The sequence below is a fragment of the Felis catus genome, chromosome C1 (assembly GCF_018350175.1).
Source record: "Felis catus isolate Fca126 chromosome C1, F.catus_Fca126_mat1.0, whole genome shotgun sequence".
Taxonomy (NCBI): domain Eukaryota; kingdom Metazoa; phylum Chordata; class Mammalia; order Carnivora; family Felidae; genus Felis; species Felis catus.
Genome location: NC_058375.1, coordinates 139,778,562 through 139,798,304, shown reverse-complemented (window position 1 = coordinate 139,798,304; position 19,743 = coordinate 139,778,562). Strand labels below are relative to the sequence as shown.

Sequence of the window (19,743 nt, the reverse complement as noted above, 5' to 3'; positions counted from 1 at the left end):
AAGCGTGACCTCATTTTGTCCTCATTTCAAGACCAATGATCCAGGGAAAGGATTCTTCCCATTTCATAGACGAAGAAACCAAATCAACTGAGGGTTACTGAGCGGAAGTAACGTAAAGAAAATAGGAGACCTGGGTGGCTCGGTCACTGTTAAACGTCCAACTCTGAATTTTGGCTCAGGTCATGATCTCATGGTTCCTGAGTCTGAGCCCCACACCGGGCTCTGCATTGACAGTGTGGAACCTGCTTGGGATTCTCTCTTTACTCTGTCTCTGCCCCTCCATCCCCACCCCCAAATAAATACATAAACCTTAAAAAAAAAAAAAAGGAGAAAGTAGAAGACCTAATGCTTGACCCAAGTCTCTTGTCCAAAGCCAGGCCCCTCTACCACACCAACATCCTGATAACCTGGAAGGAGGCCTACCTGTTTTGTGATGTGGAGAAAGTACCTAGCTACAGGAGTTGTAGGTACAGACAGAGTTGGTTAAGAAGGTTCCAGCTGCAGATGAAATAATCAAATTCACCTACAACATTTTGAGTTACAGAATGCGATGAATCACCAGGAAGGGCGAGGACAGTGCTATTAGTTCAAAGGTCCTCAAAGTGTTACCAGGCCTACCGCTTCTCAATCCCAAGCATAAGAGAGAACATCTGCTTGTACGTACCTTCCCCAAAACATGGGTCTGATGAATCTTTACGGGACTGCACGAGGCAAGTGGCTGTCCATTGCACTGGATTTGGACTCCAGAATCTCTGAGCCAGTATATTTATTAAGAGCTGGCTGGGACCCAAGCACATATCCCTCTCTGTGCTTACATTTTTAAAAAGTTTTTTAGTGTTTATTTTTGAGAGAGAGACAGAGCATGAGCAGGGGAGGAGCAGAGAGAGAGGAAGACACAGAATCCGAAGCAGGCTCCAGGCTCCGAGCTGTCAGCACAGAGCCCAACGCGGGGCTTGAACTCACGAACCGCGAGATCATGACCTGAGCCGAAGCGGGACACTGAACCGACTGAGCCACCCAGGCACCCCAACTCTGTGCTCACATGCCATGGGGTAATGTAATGTAATGTAGATATTACATGCAGCACAGCACTGCTGCATAGTAGGTGCTCAATAAATGCAGGTTCTGGTTGCTCACCCAACATCCACTGCCCTGTCCTCAGGTACAGAACACTACTCTTACGTGGGGCAGTGAGTGACGTGCCACCTCAAAAATTACCCTTTTCCAGGCCTCTTGCCACTGCACATGGCCGTGTGCCTCAGTTCCGGCCAGAGGGATGCAGGCATTAGTACAATGCAGACTTCAGGAAGGCTAGTAAAGGAAGAGGACTCGGCTAGGAGGGCTGCGTCTGCCTCTTCCCAGCTTCCTCTCTGCTTGCTAACCATGGCATGTAGGCCTGAAAGCTGGACCAGGTGACCTTGAGGGAGGAGGGTACTTCTGAGGACAGTGAGTCTAAATTTAAAAGGCGAGCTTTCTGTAGTCACGGTAGAGTTCCCTTACCAGCCTCTGACAGGCCGCTCTCAAATTTTCTTAACGTGACAGAGAAATTAACTTCCATCCTGTATGTAAGCCACGGTTACTTCAGGATAGGAGTTCTCAAACTTTGGTGGCTAACAAAATCAGCCGGGGTACTTGGTAAACATACAAAGGCCCAGGCCCTATGCTCCTTCAAGAAGCCTAGGTCCCTGGGGACCAGGTGATACTGACACTCTCCCACCCACCCAAGTTCCAGAACCACACTTTAGCTTTTCTATTCCAAGCTGCCTAATGTGGTCTTATAGCTCCCTTCAAGTGCCAACTACAACACCAGGAACATGCAGTCAAAAGCAATTTTATAACACCCGATTTTATTTTATTTGTGATTGAAAGTGATCGGATCTGAATGGGATGGCCCACTGCCAAGACCACTTCCCATCCACCTTTTAGGGTATGGCAGATGGTGGTGGACATGTTGTCCGCCCGAGGGCCCCCTCGGCCTTCCCTCCCTTCCCCTCATCTGACCAGTGCCTGTCCTGCTCCTTGGCATGCTGCCTGGGGCGGCGCAGGAGAAAGCTCCGGGTGCAGCCACCAAGCTCCTTCCTTGGAAGTTGTTGCATGAGGCTTAGCAATGCTGTCGTATCGCCTGAGAGAGGGCTCCAGCCCCATACATTCACTTTCTTCACCTTGATCCACAAAGAGCTAGAGAGGACTCAATGCTCCCCTGCGTCGCCCTTGATCATGGTGGCTTAAGCCAGCTTCCTTAGTGAGGGCTCAGAATCCAAGGGCAACATTTGGAGATACTCTCTTCTATCCAGAGGTTACGGGTTTAAAGAGTTTTCCTAAACGCTTTTCTGGCCACCCAGCTGTCTGTCCGCCCAGCCCCACCCATGACCTCTTTCCTCTACCTCAAGTACAAAAAGACAAGGTCTCTCCTTCTCTTTTCCAAAGCATATCACTTCTTGTTTGTTTGTTTGCTGCTAGAGCAATATCAAGCATGTGGATTGTAGGAAGAGAAATTTCTAGACCACTGTCTCAAAGAAAAAAGTGGTCTGGACCTACCTAGCTATAAATTAGCACACTCTTCAAAACCCTATTTGTTGAGTTCAGATAGCAATTATAAAAATAGACTTTCTGTATCTGGCTCTTTCTTTATATTCAGCTCCTGCAACTTGAAGTAACCACCCACATCTGTCTGCTCTAGGCAAAAGCAGCTGACAAACAGGTACTGCCCTTTTGGATGCCAGCTGCACAGGGAAACCCCACAGACAAAAGAAAGCTCAGGTGAATCATTCACCACACCCTCGTCTATCCCCAGAGGGTCCCCGGCACCAGGTGGCCCTAACTAAGAAGACCCGGAGGCTCCGGGCTGAGCTGAGGGCAGGTAAGCTGCGTCCCTAGGGTCTGCTCCAGGAAAGCTGAGCCTCTCACTATCACAGGTGCACATGGATGTTGCTGGGAGCCAGGCAGGGGCACGGATCTGCCCCAAACAGAAACCACCCGACACCAGGGACTCACTTTGCATTTATTTCTGGTAATGAGTGGAGTTTGAAGAGCCTCCTCCTCCCCCTCGGATGGCGTGGACGGCCGTTGGAGATGATGCTGGGTAGTGTCCAGGGCGGATGGGCTTGGCTGTATTCGACAGAAAGGACAGAACGTTCAGATTAGGCTTAAACAGCCATACCCAGATGCCCGCGGGTCACATGTGAAAAACGAGACCTACAATTTGTATCATTACAGTCCTTATCAATCACCAGAGCTTTCTGAAAAGAGGATGTTTGCCCTCTTGATAGTGCAGTTAACTAATTTAGGGCGCCAGATGGTTAGGGGACGGAGAGAATTTATGTATCAATTATGTTAATTATGGCTGAGGAAACTTAGAAGGACTTTCCATTTTATCTGCGGCAGATCCGTAGGCACCCCTGGGGTTTTAAGGGCATCGGGGCAGCCCTTGAAACTTGATGCAGAAATCTGCCTATGATGCACTTCTCTGGCAACAAGATCCATAGTTTCCAGATTTACAAAGAGCGTAAAGTCCAAGAAAAGCAATAAAACACTAATCTAAGGTATGATCTTAAAACTAGAAACATGAAGTTGTTGGTGTGCAAAACAGCTGCACGGCAATATCTGATGGGAAATAATATCACATGTTATTGGAGGCATTTCAATGGAAGAAAAAAGCTCTCCAGAGCCCATCCCTAAATCCAGTTTATGCCTGCGGCTCCATCCTGGGAACTATGACTTAGCAGCTACACCCTCTTCCCTGCATGGGCAAAATACCCAAACCCAAGCCCGGGAGGGGCTGGATGTCCAGGCCCCTTCCCCAGTTTGGAACCACAGCCAGCTCACCGATGCCAGGCCTGGCTCTTTCCAGGGCACTTCCAAACCTGCCCTTGCAAGTGGCTTTCCCTGAGGCTTCTGGCTCCATAGGGCCCCTTCACGGTCCCACCTGCTATAGGGCCTTTGGGCTTTGCTGAGAAATAGCCATACATTGCAGGACTTCTGAGAAAGTACCTCTGTTTACAGCCACAAGCCTTTACCGACAGCCTAGGCTGGCCACCTTCTCTGCTCAGCTCAGCAGCTTTGAAGACCACAATGTACGTGGCAATCTCTCAGTATAAGGAAGCAGGTGCCTGACATACCCATCCTCCCCGGATGAACGCAGGTGCCGGGAGGTGCCAGCTAGCCTAGGTCCTGCATGCCTGACCACAGCCTTTCAGATGTTCTGGACAGCCCAGAGCTCCATCGCTGCCTCGGAGCATCATCAGTGCTCCTGGGCAGCAGAGTCCTGCCTTCCATCAAGGGCCCTGGTGAGAGGCACACATACCAATCTGGGCTGAGTGGGCCCTCCTGGCCATATTCTTGGCTCGAACAGCCTCCTTGATGCGATCCACCTCCTGCTGGTAGCGCTTGCGGTCCCGCATGGCGTTCTCCTTGGCCTCCTTCAACGCGCTCTCCAGGGCCTTGACACGCTCTGCCGTGGCACGCAGCCGCTTCTCCAGCTTGGGCAGCTCACAGCGCAGGTCTGCATTGTCCCGGACCAGCTGTGGCGGGAAGGGATAGGGGTGACTTACCGGGGAGGCGAGGCGGCCGGCAGGAGGGGCAGACAGTGATACAAGGGCAGCTAGAAGCGGTCTCTGCAGCCAAACAACCAGCCCGCTAGGTCATCTTGGAAAGTCCATGTGACCACAAATGCTGGCAGCACCGACGGAAAATCAAGATCCCATACTCTGGGACTCCAATTTGCTACACACGGTTCATGGGTGCAAGGAAGTGGGGAGGGGTGTAGGATGAAATTAAAAGCCATTTCCAGGCACAGGAAGCTTTCAGACTTGGGCAGGATTTACTTCCTCTTTTGTTTGAGTGGGTGGGGGAACTAGTGTAAGGAAAATTGACTAGTCAGATGCTAGCATATGGAAGCTGAGAAATGTAAACAAAGCAAGTTCAAAAGCACCGGGTGAAAGGCATGCATATTCTAGAGCTCCCTGAAGGGCTCCTCCCTGCAGGACATGTTGTCTACACCAGCATGTGGTTTGGACCCCCTTAGCAACATATCCAAAGGCTAACAGGTAACTCCGGGGTACTGCTCATTTTTTCATTACCTAAGACCCTCAATTAAGAAGCAACAGGTGAGACTGGGCGCGTGTGGGGTGGTGTGGCCATAGACTGGTGGTTGACAGAGGGCAGGTGGGTGGGGGGATGGATGAGACAGGTAAAGGGGATTGAGAATACACTTATCGTGAGAAGCACTGAGTAATGTATGGAATTGCTGAACTGATATACTGGACACCTGGAAGTAACGGAGCACTGTATTAAGTATACTGGAATTAAAAAAAATAAATACATACAATTTTTTTTAAATAAAAAGATAATGAAGGAAAACAAAAAGAAGCAACAGGTTTGGCCCCAGGTGAAGAAAAGGTTCAAGAGTCAGCTCTATTATTTCCTGACATTGGACTTGGTAAGTCATCCAACCACCACAAACCTCAGGTTTCTCACCCATAAAAAAGGATAGCATATAACAGGACCATTGTGGGAATCCCAGTGGATCAAGAAAAGTTTAGAAAATCAGAAAGTGCTAACGAAGGTTACCTATCCCGAGTCCACACCTGCATTCTTTAACCCCATAGGCAAACCAGCAGCTCCGGAGTAGATTTTTAAAACATATTCACTGAATTCATAAATAAAATAATTAATCTCAGAGCCCTATTTCAAATTCCCTTGCAGTTTCTGCTTTTATATTTCTCATCAACAATTTGCATGAGTGACTTCAACCATGTTGAATCTGCCGTCCTCCCTTTGGGGAAAAATGCCACCATCAGTAATATCAAAGAGGACTTAAGTCAAAGAGAGATGACATCACCTTATCCATGTGGTCTAACAAGTTGGACTGTTTTTATCATAGCCCAAATCTTTAGGATTTAGGAAAAACATGAACATTCCAGCATTTATACAGAGAGAAGACAACCGCCTAGATCACCAGTAGGCTTGGCCGTGAACTTTGTTGTCCCTCTAGACAAAGTCCAGAGCATCGTAAGAACCTAACAGGGTGCTCAATAAATAGGGCAACAGAGCAGAGAGAAAATGAATTAAGTTACTTCTAGTCCTAGTCTGTTTCCTCATCTGTAAAAAAAAGTAGGGGCCTGAACCAGCTCCATGGCATTCACTTGACATTCTGTGCAGCCTGTAGGTCCAACGCTGGGACTGGAGACAGGATAGAAAGACAGGGTTCTGAACACCCCACCTCCCAAAGCCCAAGAGCTCAAACTCAATTCCTTCCATTTGCCTTTGACAAAAGAATTTTATATATAAGGGAAGTCACTGAAGACTAAAGGACTTCAAGTCTGGCACTAATGTCTTGTGGTGACAGAGTCCCTTAGCCTTCGATGTCAGAGCCTTCTCCCAGAACTGCGGCCACATCTTTCCAGGAGAATACGGGGCTTCTTTCCAGGAAAATATGAGAAGCAGAAGGAAGCTGGCACGACTCTCCTACCTGTTTGTGAACCTTCGTGAGCTGCTCCAGGTTATTTTCCAGGAAGGAAATTTTCTGCTTCTGGGCAGCACTGCCCCCTCCATCATCGTTGTCCAGCTCTACACTCTGCACCAACATGAGGGGTCAGCGGGCAGGCCAGCTCACTGCCCGCCCGCAGCCCCAGCATAAGGTGGACAACACTCTAAATCTTCTTTAAAGAAAACAAAAAACAAAAAAACAACCCCAATCCCACCAAAGGTTATTCTGAAAGTGAAGATAAAAAGAGGTTCTGAAAGTTGAGACTCAATGACCTTCCCAATTAATTTCCTTGCTCCGTGTCAAGGGTTTCACGAGTGTTATATTTTAGAGAACTGAAAAACAAAACAAAACAAAACCTCCAATCTTCCTTTGAAAGATACAGATTAGCCCTGTGAGATTCACCTCTCTCTTGCAGGTGAGCAAATAGACTTTTCTTTTTCAAAAGAACTGTTCCAAAACTCATAAGAAGAAGCAGTATGAAAATATAAACCCAAGACCGAAATTTAATTTCAAATATCCCAACTGAGATAAGTCAGCAAGCTGAGGGCAATGTATGTGGTCCTGCTGGGAAGTCTCAATGGCCTGTGCTTATCGCCTGAGCTTCCGATTCCATGAAATTACTTAATGAATCTACTTCAAACTAGTCATGGCATCTGAGCACGGTGTTGCCAGAAAAACTCTGGAAATTCAACAGATCTTAAGATTGACAGAAACCTCCCTCCCGGCAGGGCCACACTCAGTGGTCAGATAAGTTGAGAAACACATGTATAAGCACATCTTGGAGCCCAAAATGGTGAGACATGCTTGTGCCATCTGATGATGGACAAGACCACCATCCCTCCTTCTTCTGAGAGGTAACAGCTGTGCATGCATCTCAGACCCGTGTCTCTTCCATCTACATCCAAGGTTCTCAAATTTCACCCAGAGGGAAATTAAACTCAGATTGCTATGCCCCAGCCCCAGTCTCTGCTTCAGTGGACCTGAGGTGCGTCTGAGAACCTGAGAATCCAGCAAGCATCCTGGTGATGCCAAGGCTGCTGGCCAGATGATCACACCTTGAGAGTCACTGGTCTAATAAAACTAGGTCCTTCCTCGAGAGTTTTACATCATGAAATCAGGGAAGTCTGATCTTAAGCTTCCCTGGACCCCCTCCTCCCTCTGACTAAGCCTTTTCAGATCTTGCCTAACCTCCCCAGTCTCCTTTTCTGTCCCCTGTGCTCTGGCCTCTCCTGCCTACCTGGTCCAGGTCTGACGGTCATTTCTATTTTGATGCCTGTGGTCACTACCTACCCGCCCCACCACTGCCATTCAGCCCTTGGACTCTCCTATCAGGCTCTGCCTTCCTTTGTTTTCATTTGCAGGTCCCCAAACTCGCTAGAACCAAGTTGTCAGAGGCCACGGCAGATTCATGCTCTGAGCCTCAGCTGGACGCTCACACCGCTGCTCAGCAATCCTTTCACTCATCCCTGACAAATTGCTCCACGCTGCTGGCGCCTGCTCTAGGCTCTGTGGCCTCGCCATTCCTTCCCTTCCTTCTCCATTGAGGACTGAGCCTCCACATTAACTGAGAAGATCGATGCATCATTGGATGCATCTTTCCACTGTTATGCATTTTCCTGCAATGTCTCCCATCTTGACTTCTCCACTACTCCTCTCTGGGAGACTATATCCTTTCCCCTTATACCAAGCCCAATATGTCCATCTGTGCTATTAATTCCATCCCTCTCAGATCTGACCCCATGAATCACTTCCTCTTTCCTTATATATTTCACCTCTTTCCCTTGGCTCCTTCACACAGACACATGTGCACACACACACACACACACACACACACACACACACACTTTCAAATACACCTTCCTTCCGTCCTACTGCACATCTGCATATGGCCCATTGCTCCTCTTCCATCACGTTTAAACATTTTTAAAGAGCAGTCCCCTCACTGCTGCCACCTCTCCCTCCTTCCTGAAACTTCCACGAGCTGCGGTGGGATCTGCTATACGGTGACTTCCCGAGATCGCCATGTGAGGTGTGAGGATCAAAGAGGACCAGATTCAGAAGTCACACAGAGCTGGATTCAATCCTACCTCCGGCTCTTCCAGCTGTGTGACCTTGGGCAAGTTCTTTAACCTCGGAGCCTGTCTCCACTAACAAGAGAACAGTAAGAACCACTTACACTGGTGTCGAGAAGAACAAATTAGACACACGTCAGGGTGCTTCACACACTCTGACCTAGCCCCTCATGGCCTCGTCACCGGCAAACAGGGTGCTCTCGCCTCCAATTGCTACAGGTTTCTGGCATTGCTCACCGGGCTTTGGGGCAACTCTGCCTGACAAGACCCCTCTGGATTTTCCCCGCATCATGCACAGCAGCTCTCACACTGCGGCCAGGTAAATATGTGCTCGTTTGAAATGAGGGCCAGGGAGAGGATTATAACTTCCTTTTACTAAGAAGAAAAAAATCAGATGGAAAAATATTCCCAAGTTTTTTGGGTTTTTTGGTTTTGTTTTTTGTTTGTTTGTTTGTTTGTTTTGTTTTGCCTCTGGTACATTCTTTTAATACATTCTCTGGCTTGAAGTAATTCATTTTTAAGCATAACCAGCCCCAATTTAAGGAAGTGATGTTTCAACTGAAAATGATTCTTTCTGGCCATCTTTTCTTTTCTTCTCAGTCCTGTTCACACAAAAGAGAACTCACCTTCTTGACCCGGGCAGTCAGATCCTGGACAAAGAGTTTCCGGAGGTTATGAAGAGTCTGCAATTCTCGAGACTGGAAGAGAAGATTGTTAAAATGCCACTTAGGTGGTGGGGGAAACAGTGAATTCGTGACGGATTTGGTGCCACACCATCAACATCTGGTTGACCCAATGACCCAGACCTGTCCATAAACGCTCTATGAGTCTGCCAGTAAGGCCACAGTGCTCCCACACTTCCCTGACTTTCTCACCAGCTGTGTCTACCCCCTTAACTGTCTCAAGAGTATCCCAAGGGCCAGAGACGGGAACTCAAACAATGAAATGTAAACTAGAACAAAGCCTACTCATTTGCTGAGTTCTAAATAGCACTTTTTCTCTCCCCTCAAAAACAAAAGTTAAAAAGCTTTCTCATGGGACGGGGCGCCTGGGTGGCTCAGTCGGTTGAGTGTCCGACTTCGGCTCAGGTCATGATCTCGCGGTCTGTGAGTTCGAGCCCCGCGTCAGGCTCTGGGCTGATGGCTCAGAGCCTGGAGCCTGCTTCCGATTCTGTGTCTCCCTCTCTCTCTGCCCCTCCCCCGTTCATGCTCTGTCTCTCTCTGTCTCAAAAATAAATAAATGTCAAAAAAAAAAATTAAAAAAGCTTTCTCATGGGTAAGGTCCTTTGGCACAGGCCATGATTCCACGGTTTGAGGTTGAGCCCTACGTCGGCCTCTCTGCTGTCAGTGCAGACGTGCTTCAAATCCTCTGTCTCCTTCTCTCTCTGCCCCTCCCCTGCTTGGACTCTCTCTAAATAAACAAACAAACAAACAAACATTAAAAAAAAAAAGTTTTCTCATGTGCCACCTGGGTGGCTCAGTCAGTTAAGCATCTGACTTCTGCTCAGGTCATGATCTCACGGTTTGTGGGTTTGAGCCCCACGTCAGGCTCTGCCCTGACAGCACAAAGCCTGCTGGGGATTCTCTGTCTTTCTCCCTATCTTCCCCTCCCTCACTTGTTCTCTTTCTCTCTTAAACAAACAAACAATCTTTAAAAAAAAAGTTTCTCCCCAAAATTCCTAATAGGCTGCATTGTACCAGAAGGGATTCCTTTTTTCCTCTAGTTTATCACGTACACATTATACAAAATGCCAGTGTAAAAGGAAAGTTACCCACAACCTCTCCCATCCTAACTGACATTTTTCATATTTCCACACCCCTTGCCGGTCTCAGTTCATGTTCGTTTGCTTTACATCACGGAGCTCATGGATGAAGCAGGTGGTGGGCCTTTTATCCACGTGACCCTGGGCAACTTACCTAACCTTCTTGTGCCTCAGTTTTCTTATTTGTACAATGAGGATAAATATGCTAGTTGCCTCACAGTTGTCAGGATTAAATGTGATAATCCTTATAAAACTTTTACAACAGTTTCTGGCACATCGTAATGGTCAGTAAACACTAGTTAGTATTAACTTACTGATGCATCATATTTGACATCCATTTCTTCAGTAGTCTTTTATCGTATACTTTTGTTACTGTTTCCCTCTGTTGTTATAATATTGTTATGTTGTAATTAACTTCTTGGGGGTATTTTTTTTCTTCATTTTGAATTATTTTCTACAAATGAGCCCTTAGGAACTAGACTGCTAAGACAAGGGTCTGAGTCAAACCTGGTGACCTTTGTTAACAAGATCAGAATATCACGCTATTTACTTTCATTTAATTCTCCATATATTTACTACAGGAGATATGATTAGTTCCTTGCAAAATATTTTCCTATAAGGGAGGAGAGAGATAAACTTACATTTATACTTTTTAATTTGTTGAAGTTGACTTAACATAGAATGTCAAGGGATGCAGCTCACACATGCTCACAGAAAAAAAGAAACAGGCCATATTAAAGAAAAAAAAATTTTTTTTTAAAGGTGGCAGGGGGTTGCCTGGTGACTCAGTCGGTTGAGCATCCGACTTCGGCTCAGGTCATGATCTTGCGGTTCATGAGTTCAAGCCCTGTGTCAGGCTCTGTGCTGACAGCTCGGAGCCTGGAGCCTGCTTTGGATTCTGTGTCTCCCTCTCTCTGCCCCTCCCCCCCTCTCAAAAATAAATAAACATTATAAAAATTTTTTTTTAAAAGAAACAGGCCATAAAGACACAAAAACACTAAGTTTCTTGGAATAACAGTTCTGTGTTAATTTAAGGTCTTTTTGCTGGGTCCAAGTCTGCAATTCTGTGTTGAAATAAACAGCAGCTGAAGTCAATTCCTTCCTCAGATGTGGCAAATTCCTTTCTGCAGGAAGCCAAGCAGGCCTGTTATTCTGGATGCAATGCCCATCGGACCTGTCCAAGGCTTAGCCACCTTCCAGCGCAGGCACAGGGGCACAGCTCAGAGCCCACGTTTATGCAGACACACTGTTTCAGGCCCCTGCCCACAGAGCTCAGACCCCCAGCCCCTGCTCTCTCTGCTGCTTCAGGGATTTTATTCCTGGCTGAACTGTAATCACAGCAAATATTTTCCATTAAAAAAAAAAGCCATCACACCAAAGGGAAATGGGAAGAGAAGACACGGGGGCCTTGTCAAAAGGCCAGACATTTCTTTGGGGCTTAAGTACCAAATACTATGGAGTCCTGAGTTTGGCAACTGTATCTCATTTTTGTTTGCTCTTAGGTGAATTCAGCAGTTCAGGAGGGGCAGGTACAAGGAACAGGCTTCAAGATGTTTAAAATATAAAATATTCTACAAGATGGGGCACCTGGGTGGCTCAGTCAGTTAAGCATCTGACTTCAGGTCGGGTCACGATCTCATGGTTTGTGGGTTCAAGCCCCATGTCAGGCTCTGTGCTGACAGCTTGGAGCCTGGAGCCCACTTCGGATTCTGCGTCTCCATCTCTCTACCCCTCCCCTGCTCGACTCTATCTCTCTCTCAAAAATAAATAAGCATGAAAAAAATTTTTTTAAATAGTTTACAAGTTGCACATTTAAGCTTAGGCAGCTATCATTTGGCTTTCCTGCAGCAATGAATTTTCCACCAGCAGATTATCATTTCCTCACTCTACCTGACTCCCTTCTTTCAAATTGTCCATGTTACAGGCTGCTGCCCTCTGTGTAAAAGTTGCAGGCTTAGCTTCCTGTCACGGGGGACAGTGAGGGCGAGACCAGAGAGGCAAAAACACAAGGCCCATCAACACAGCAAGAGAGGACCAGCCCCGAAGCCCCATGGCTGCCTCGACATCTTCCAACGTCATCTGCTGGAGTGGGCCTCACACTCCTACCCCTGGACAGCAGGTTCCACCCCCCAGCTTGCCCAAATACTCAAGCCAGCAGAGGCCTTGAGCTAAGGAGAATTCTAGGAAGGTCAATCAAGGGCAGCGAGCCTGTTCCTGAAGAACAGTTACAGTTTAGGGAAGGTTCCAAGGGCAGGTTAAGTGACAAGATGCCATGAGGTTCCAGTTTGGGGTTTAAAATGTGAATGTGCGTGATGTGTGTGATGTGAGTGCTGAGTGAGAGCAAGAGAGAAGAGCCACATGGGTGAGTGTGAGGGTGGGAGGGGCCAGCACGCGAGGAAGTGCACAGACACGAGAACATGGAAGTGAATGCCCGCGAGTGTGAGGAAGGGGCTGCAGACTGTGGGGTGTGAGCATTCGCCAGAGTGCAGGAGAGGACAAGTGACTTTGTACGAGTGTGAGTGTGACCGTGAGAGAGCACCTGTGGGAGGGCATGAAGGGCAGGTATGGCAGGTGAGCGAGTGGGGCAGGGGCAGTTCACGGGTGGAAAGGAAAAAGGTACTGAAACGTCACTTATATCTGGCTAGTGGGAATACGGTACCATTTTAAAGTTCAATATTTTCCTGAATTTTTACAATCATCTATAACTGTGAGTATCACTTCTGCAATTTCACAGCTTCATTTCAGTCTCCCCCACAGCCAGCAGCCCCATCTACCATCTTCTCCACCATGCTGGAAAGGCCCAAGATCCTTTGCATACAGTCATCTTACTTCTGTCCTGAGTGGACTGCACCAGGACTTCTGTCCTGAGTCCCTCCACCTGGCTTTAAGGGGCAACTAACATCAACTCAGAAGCCAGAGTGCAGAACCAGGCCCAGCCCTACAGCCTAGGGTCACTAGATTCTTGGAGATAGGCACAATACCACATAAATTCACATGACACATGAGTGGAATCAAAATGTATGACTTTATCTGAACAATTGTATCTAAATGACCGGACATGTTTTCACCAAACTGAGAGCCTAGGTTGGGATGGTCTGTCTTCAAACACAGGCTGTGTGTGGCACTTTGAAGGCCTCTCGAGGGCCCTCAGAGCAGCTGAAATGGAAGTCAACCAGTGGAGACAAACGTCACGAATTCAGATGCAGGATGAAGAAAAACAACCAGGATTCCAAATAATAAGCCCTTCTGATCTGTCACTCTTCTACCCCAAACCCTGCAGGTCTCAAGTCCCTTCCCAGCTTACATCTGCTCTTGCCTTGACCTCTCTGTGCCCACCTCCTAGCTCCTCCTTGCTTCACTGACCTCCCTGCTGTCACTCCAAAACACCAGGCATGGGCTCACCTCAGGGCCGTGGCATGGGCTATTGCCTATGCCTGGAAGGCCCTTCCAGTCTTGCCCTTTCACCTGCTTCAAGTTCCTACTCAAAAGTCACCTTCTCATGGGACCTCTGCCAGCAACCACCCTGTGCACTTTCCAGAACCATTTAATGGAGGTCATGATTTCCTCCCTTATTATTCGCTATCTGTCTTCCCCATCAGCCAAAGGTAAGCTTCACAAGTTCCAGGATCTTATCTTTGTCATTTATTGATGCAACCCAAGCACCTAGAAGAATGCCAGCCCTTAGGAGGTGCTCTTGAATGTTGAACGGAAAAAAAGCTATAGTGTGCAAAACCTGTAAACTTGCAGTCATTGATTTGCAAGTCAGTTTAATTCTCACTCAGGGTCTGCATGGTCACAGCACTAAGCATGGATGGATGGACTGATGGACAGACAGACGGACTGACAGACTGATGGTTAATCATTGTGTCAAGAGCTGGGGAATAAATTCTACAATTCTCACTTTTCCACACCATGTTCTATCTAAATGGAATATCTAAATATATGGAATTTGCCTAAACGTTTTGTCTAAGACGGTATGTGAGAAAGGTGGGCACAGGTGATATTTTAGGATAAACAAACGCAACAAATCACAAACTCATCAGGTCTCTGAGACGACAGTGAGTTGGGAAACATGTTGACATACCACTGTCTCCTCCAGCCCCTTGAGGTCCTCTCTGGCTTGTTCCCTTTTATCATTGAGCAATCTAAAACAAAAAACAAAACCAAACAAAAAAAGGAATTATGAACCACCAAAAGGGCATCAGAGATTTCCATTTGTACCTATGGATAAATCAACAAAACAAACCAACGCACACAAACAGCCTTGGCCCAACCTAACCGTAATATTTAGGAATCTGAATCACGGACGCAGGCTTGCGGACCCCGCGGGGAGGAGAGAAAGCCAGGGAAACATTTGAAGCACACTCACAAGAGCTTCTCCAGCTTCATTTCCCTCTCTTGGTCTTCCACTTTCAGCTTGTTATAATCAGAACTGAGCTTCTCCTGCTCTAGCTGCAGCTTCTGATTCAAACTGAAATTGAGAGGAAAAAGCAATACAGTCCACATTAGTCTGAAATTCCGAGTCACCCAGCCGAAGACATGGTTCTGTTCCAACCCCATTAGTTCTGAGCAATAAAGGCGGCAATTCTAGAGGATTTTGAGGGATCAGAGAACAACCTCACAGCTTCCTCCCTGCCGAAGTGGAAACTAATTTCTGGGAACATCTCAGAGGCATGAAACATAAGGCTTTGAGAATATATTTATAGGTGGCTTGTGCAAGAGCTTTGGGGGGAAAATAATGAGATAGGAAAAGGGCCGATATTTTAAAAACAGAGAAAGACAGCACAGAAGAATTCTGCTTTGTCTGCCCTACAGATGGCACGCACCCACACTCGGGAAACCTTATTTGGCCATTTCAACCTTCCCTGCCTCTCTAGTCCGATGATCTGAGAACATTTTCTAAGTCCAAATTCCTGGCTGACACAGGGACAGTTGTGTGAAGTCTTCAAGGAGTGGGTACAGAGAGAGAAAAATACAAAGAAAGCCCAGGGGCTGCTGCAAAAGGGAAACTCGCCATCTGGTTGGGGGCACTTTGTCAACATTTGCATGCAGTATTTACAAAATCTTTTGTATGGCCAGGCCTGTGCATCTGTAAAGGAACAGACTCTACACTATCTGAAGGAAAAATTCAGAGTCTGCTTGAAAGGCACAGGCCAACAAAACTTCTACACCTACTGACTAACTCATTTACCAACCCTCCCTCTTCCCTCCTTCCTTCCCTCCCTCCTTTCCCCTTCCAGTTAAACATGTCAAGGGTGATTAATCAGAATAAAGAACACAGGACATGCTTGAAGGGGAAAGAACAACCTGAATAATAGCACGGGGATGGTTCAAAACGAGGAAAGACGACACGAAATGCTTGCCTTCGGTAGACAGTGTGCACAGAGCCCAGGATCACAACACTTACACTTTGCTTCGTTACCATTCTCCTCTTTTAAAATGCAAATATGCTGTGCGAGCAGCTTGCAGACACTGAAGAGCGATTTGGATCAGTAGCCTGGAGAATTAAACTCTAACTTCAGTTTGATTCCTACTTAGCAGTGTGACCCTAAGTAACTCATTTAACCTTGACTCCCATATAGAAATCTGGCTCTTCATCTACAGAAAGCGGGAGTGGAAGGAGCCTTTAGTCTATATCTTGGGGGCAATGAGCAGGGGGCAGGGGGCGGGGGAGGTGTTAGCGAATGGAAATGTATTTCAACGTAACTGGTTTTCTTTGTTTTCCTGCATCTTTTATTTGTGGCATTTAACGATGTTATTCTAGGGGTACCTGGTTGGTTCAGTCGGTCAGACATCCAACTCTTGATTATGGCTCGGGTCATGATTTCGAGGTCGTGAGATCAAGCCCCGTGTCGGGCTCTACACTGAGTATGGAGCCTGCTTGGGATTTTCTCTTTCTCCCTCTCTCTCTGCCCCTGCCTCATTTGTGTGCTTGCTCTCTCTCTCTCTTTCTCTCTCAAAATAAACATTAAATAAATAAATAAGTAAGCAAACAAACAAACAAATAAATAAAAATATTATTCTGCCAAGGGGTTCAAAGATTGCCAAGGGACTCACTGTGCAAAAATGGTAAGAACCCTCAAGGAGAGGATCCTGAAAGTACTTCCCAGCTTGGTGACTTGTTTTGACAATGAGGCAGGAAGGTAAGAGAGGAAGAGGGGAGAGATCATTATGGAGCAGGGGTTCTTCAGTGGCCGTGACAGGACAGGAAAATGGCCCTGAAGGGGGTGGGGGTGTCCCCAGAGACAAGCTGCAATGAAGCCATTCCGGCAAATGCCACAGGTCCACGAGCACAGACACAGGTCCCTACAAAGTGTGCACATGTGACCAGGTGGCTCAGGGTTGTGCAGGGTGCATTTATGAGTTCAGGTGAGGAGGCAGCAGGAGCTGACTATCTTTTCTGGAGGATTTATTAACCTATCAGAACTCCGGAGTCAGGACCAACTGAGGGTTTTTTTAAATATGTTGTTTCATACAGACGGTGTTTCCACCTATGAGGGCAGCTGAGTCACCAACATGACCCCAGCTCCTCGGGCACGAGGAAGGACGGCTGCACCCGCCTGCCACCTGCCCCAGCAGAGCCCCCCCGAGGCTCAGCTCCAGATGGGAAAACAGACGTCGGAAGCCGCGTGTGTAGCCCACTGCGGCCCAGGGCAGAGCCCAAGGCCCACAGGGCGAGGCGAGCAGACCTCAGCTCAAAGCCGCATCCTTCCAGGCTGGCCGAAGACGCCATGCCTGCCCCCACATCCCAAGAGCCCCTGGGCCGACTCACTCCCGCATCTCATCGATGATTTTCTGCTTCTCCTCGATCTCATCTCGAAGTCTGGACAGCTGCTTCTGGTGAGCTTCCCGGTGACTCTCCATCTGCTGCTCCAGCGCCTTCTGCGAGCCAGGCCAGCAGAGATGTGTCATCCACTCGTTGGCTCACAGCCCACACTATGACAAGCCCTGGATTGCTTCTGCCTCCTACCCCACATCCCTCGGCTGTCAGGTCCCAAAACTGGGGCCCCCAGAACCCGCCTTGTCGTACTGGCACAACAAAACCCAAAGATCTATTATAAAACAGAGCGGGCCCTGGGAGCAAATCAGTCCATCAATTAAATAAAAAGCTTTATCCGTGACCTTCTACAGCTCACCAGGCTACATGGCTTCTCTAGCCAGGTCAGTCAGAGGGCATGGACCTCTGACTACTCAGGTGACCTCAGACAAGCCATGTAACCTGTGTGAGCTACACTGCCTCATCTGTAAAATTTAGATAATTGCCCCAGTCCTGCCCACTGCACAGATTTGTGGTGATGTTCAAAGGAGAGCTCTTCACCAAAGCCATATGAAACCAGGAGAGGGGCCCATCAAGGTGAGCCTGGGGCAGGATCATACCACGGGCACTGTTTTGACTATGGGCTCACATCCAAAGGGACTAGTAGTCTGCCTAAAATGAAGTAAAATTCAACATTTTCTCATATCTCACTTTATTCACCTAAAAATCTTATTTCCCAGTCATTCATCCTACATTTTCCTTCACTACTTTACATGTGACCAAACATAAAGATCTCTATGTATAAGATGGAAACTCAAATTTGGAGTGCTTCCTTTAAAAAGTCAAGGAGAGGGGGCATTTGGATGGCTCAGCGGGTTGAGCATCTGACTTTGGCTCAGGTCATGATCTTGCAGTTTGTGAGTTCGAGCCCCACTATGGACTTGCTGCTGTCAGCACAGAGCCTGCTGTGGATCCTCTGCCCCCCACCCCTCTCTCCCTGCCCATCCCCTACTTGCACTCTCCTGAAAATAAAATCAATATTCAAAAAAAATGAGAAAATAAAAATGTCAAGAGGAGAAATGTTTTCTTTCATTCAAAGAAAGGGCAAACACTTCTTCAGAAGTTAACCTCAACAGTGTGGCTCATGTAGGGACTGGGGGCTGGAGGGGGGAGGCGGGTTCTGCTCTTTCCTTCTGCACCAGGAACGGGGAAGGAACACGTACCAAAGCAACATGGCTATTACTACGGACTTCGTGGGGTTTCTGGACACTCCACCTCCATCTCAGTCCTACGCCGGGCCACGCCGTGAGAACGGCTCCGACTGCCCGGCATCGGCACCCCCACTCCCCTCCCCCTCCCGCACTGCCGCACACATCTCTGAAGGAGACAGAGTTCCCTAGAACAAGAAAGTGCAGTCCGAATGCGTGCTGGGCTCCATGGGAGGGGTGGCATACACACCTTCATTTCCTCGGCATCCTGCAGTCGGGTCAGGTGTTCCTTTTCCTTATCCTGGAAGCTGACTTCGTGCATTTTTTCTGTTTTGAATTTTAAATGATGATTTAAGATTTAACTGGTAGGACTCACATCCAAAAGTTAAAAAAAAAAAAAAAACTTAAAAGAAAAAAGATAAAAAAAAAAAAGGAAGAATGGCCACGGAGTGAAACGTGAGCTTACATCACCGACTACACCCCATGGTATGTATCCAAGACTGGGAGGAGGACTTCTGGCTGAGGAGGGCTCCAGCAGGAGGGGCGACTGTCGGGGACAGGTGCTAACTTGGAGTGGGCCACTCTAGGTCAGAACCAACCTGGCCGGTTATGACCTCACACCTCGGACAACCGGTCCCCACCTGGCCTCAGTGAGTAAGCCCCGAGGCCGTACACATTAACCTGCTATGTAGATCACAAAGCACCATGTGAATGTTAGTGGCATTTGGATTCATGACACTATTAGAGTTCCAGAAAGAGCTAATTTACCTCCCATGGGTAAGCTGTTTATTCTCTAAGAATCTAGAGCAGGTAAACATAATCTAAGGCTAAGAAGAGAGAAAATAGAAATATAAAATAATACTCTCCAGATTAAACAGGAAAGCCCCATATTTGGGGCAGGGCTGCTGCATGGCACACTCCAGGGGGAGCCAGCCCAGCCTATTCTTGCTTTTAGGACCACTCCCTGAGCATACCATGGCAGGCTGAGGTGGGATGGCGGGCGGGAGCAAAATGGTTTAAAACAGTGACTTTCAAGTCATTATGCTTTCTATCTAGTCTGCTCCACTTTATTTCAGATCTTCTCACCCCTGTTTTATTTCTACTCAGTGGTCCCACTGCAGAAGTCATTTACAGGAGAGAACAGTTCTTTTCTGTGTGAAGTCTTAGGGGGAACACTCTGTCTCTAACATTCATCCATTATCACATGAAGAAAACATTACAAGGTCATAGCGGGGGTGAAGATGTTCTTGATCTTTTTAAATTTGCCTTGGCATTTGAAACAAAGTGTATTTACTGAGCAAGTGACTATATTAACAATAAGGGAAATAAACACAGGGTAGCATCATCACCAATCCTATTACCCTATCAAAACCATTTTCGTTTTAAATATTAATCCACAGGCCTTGGAACACAAGCATCCATTGATTCCTACATGCTATAACCACAGTGAAGATAAG

At 47.4% G+C, this 19,743-nt stretch overlaps 1 protein-coding gene across 1 annotated transcript in view; it reads right to left on the bottom strand.

The window, feature by feature from the left end:
• Positions 1–19,743, bottom strand: part of KIF5C (kinesin family member 5C) — a 166,014-nt gene that overhangs the window by 21,968 nt on the left and 124,303 nt on the right. The window contains exons 18-25 of the mRNA XM_011285287.4: positions 18,537–18,613; positions 17,094–17,203; positions 14,691–14,792; positions 14,406–14,466; positions 9,186–9,257; positions 6,470–6,574; positions 4,304–4,520; positions 2,995–3,108 (exon numbers count right to left, since the gene is read on the bottom strand). Of these exons, the coding sequence (XP_011283589.2) occupies positions 3,002–3,108; positions 4,304–4,520; positions 6,470–6,574; positions 9,186–9,257; positions 14,406–14,466; positions 14,691–14,792; positions 17,094–17,203; positions 18,537–18,613 (851 nt within the window). The 3' untranslated portion in view covers positions 2,995–3,001. The remainder of the gene's footprint in view (positions 1–2,994; positions 3,109–4,303; positions 4,521–6,469; positions 6,575–9,185; positions 9,258–14,405; positions 14,467–14,690; positions 14,793–17,093; positions 17,204–18,536; positions 18,614–19,743) is intronic.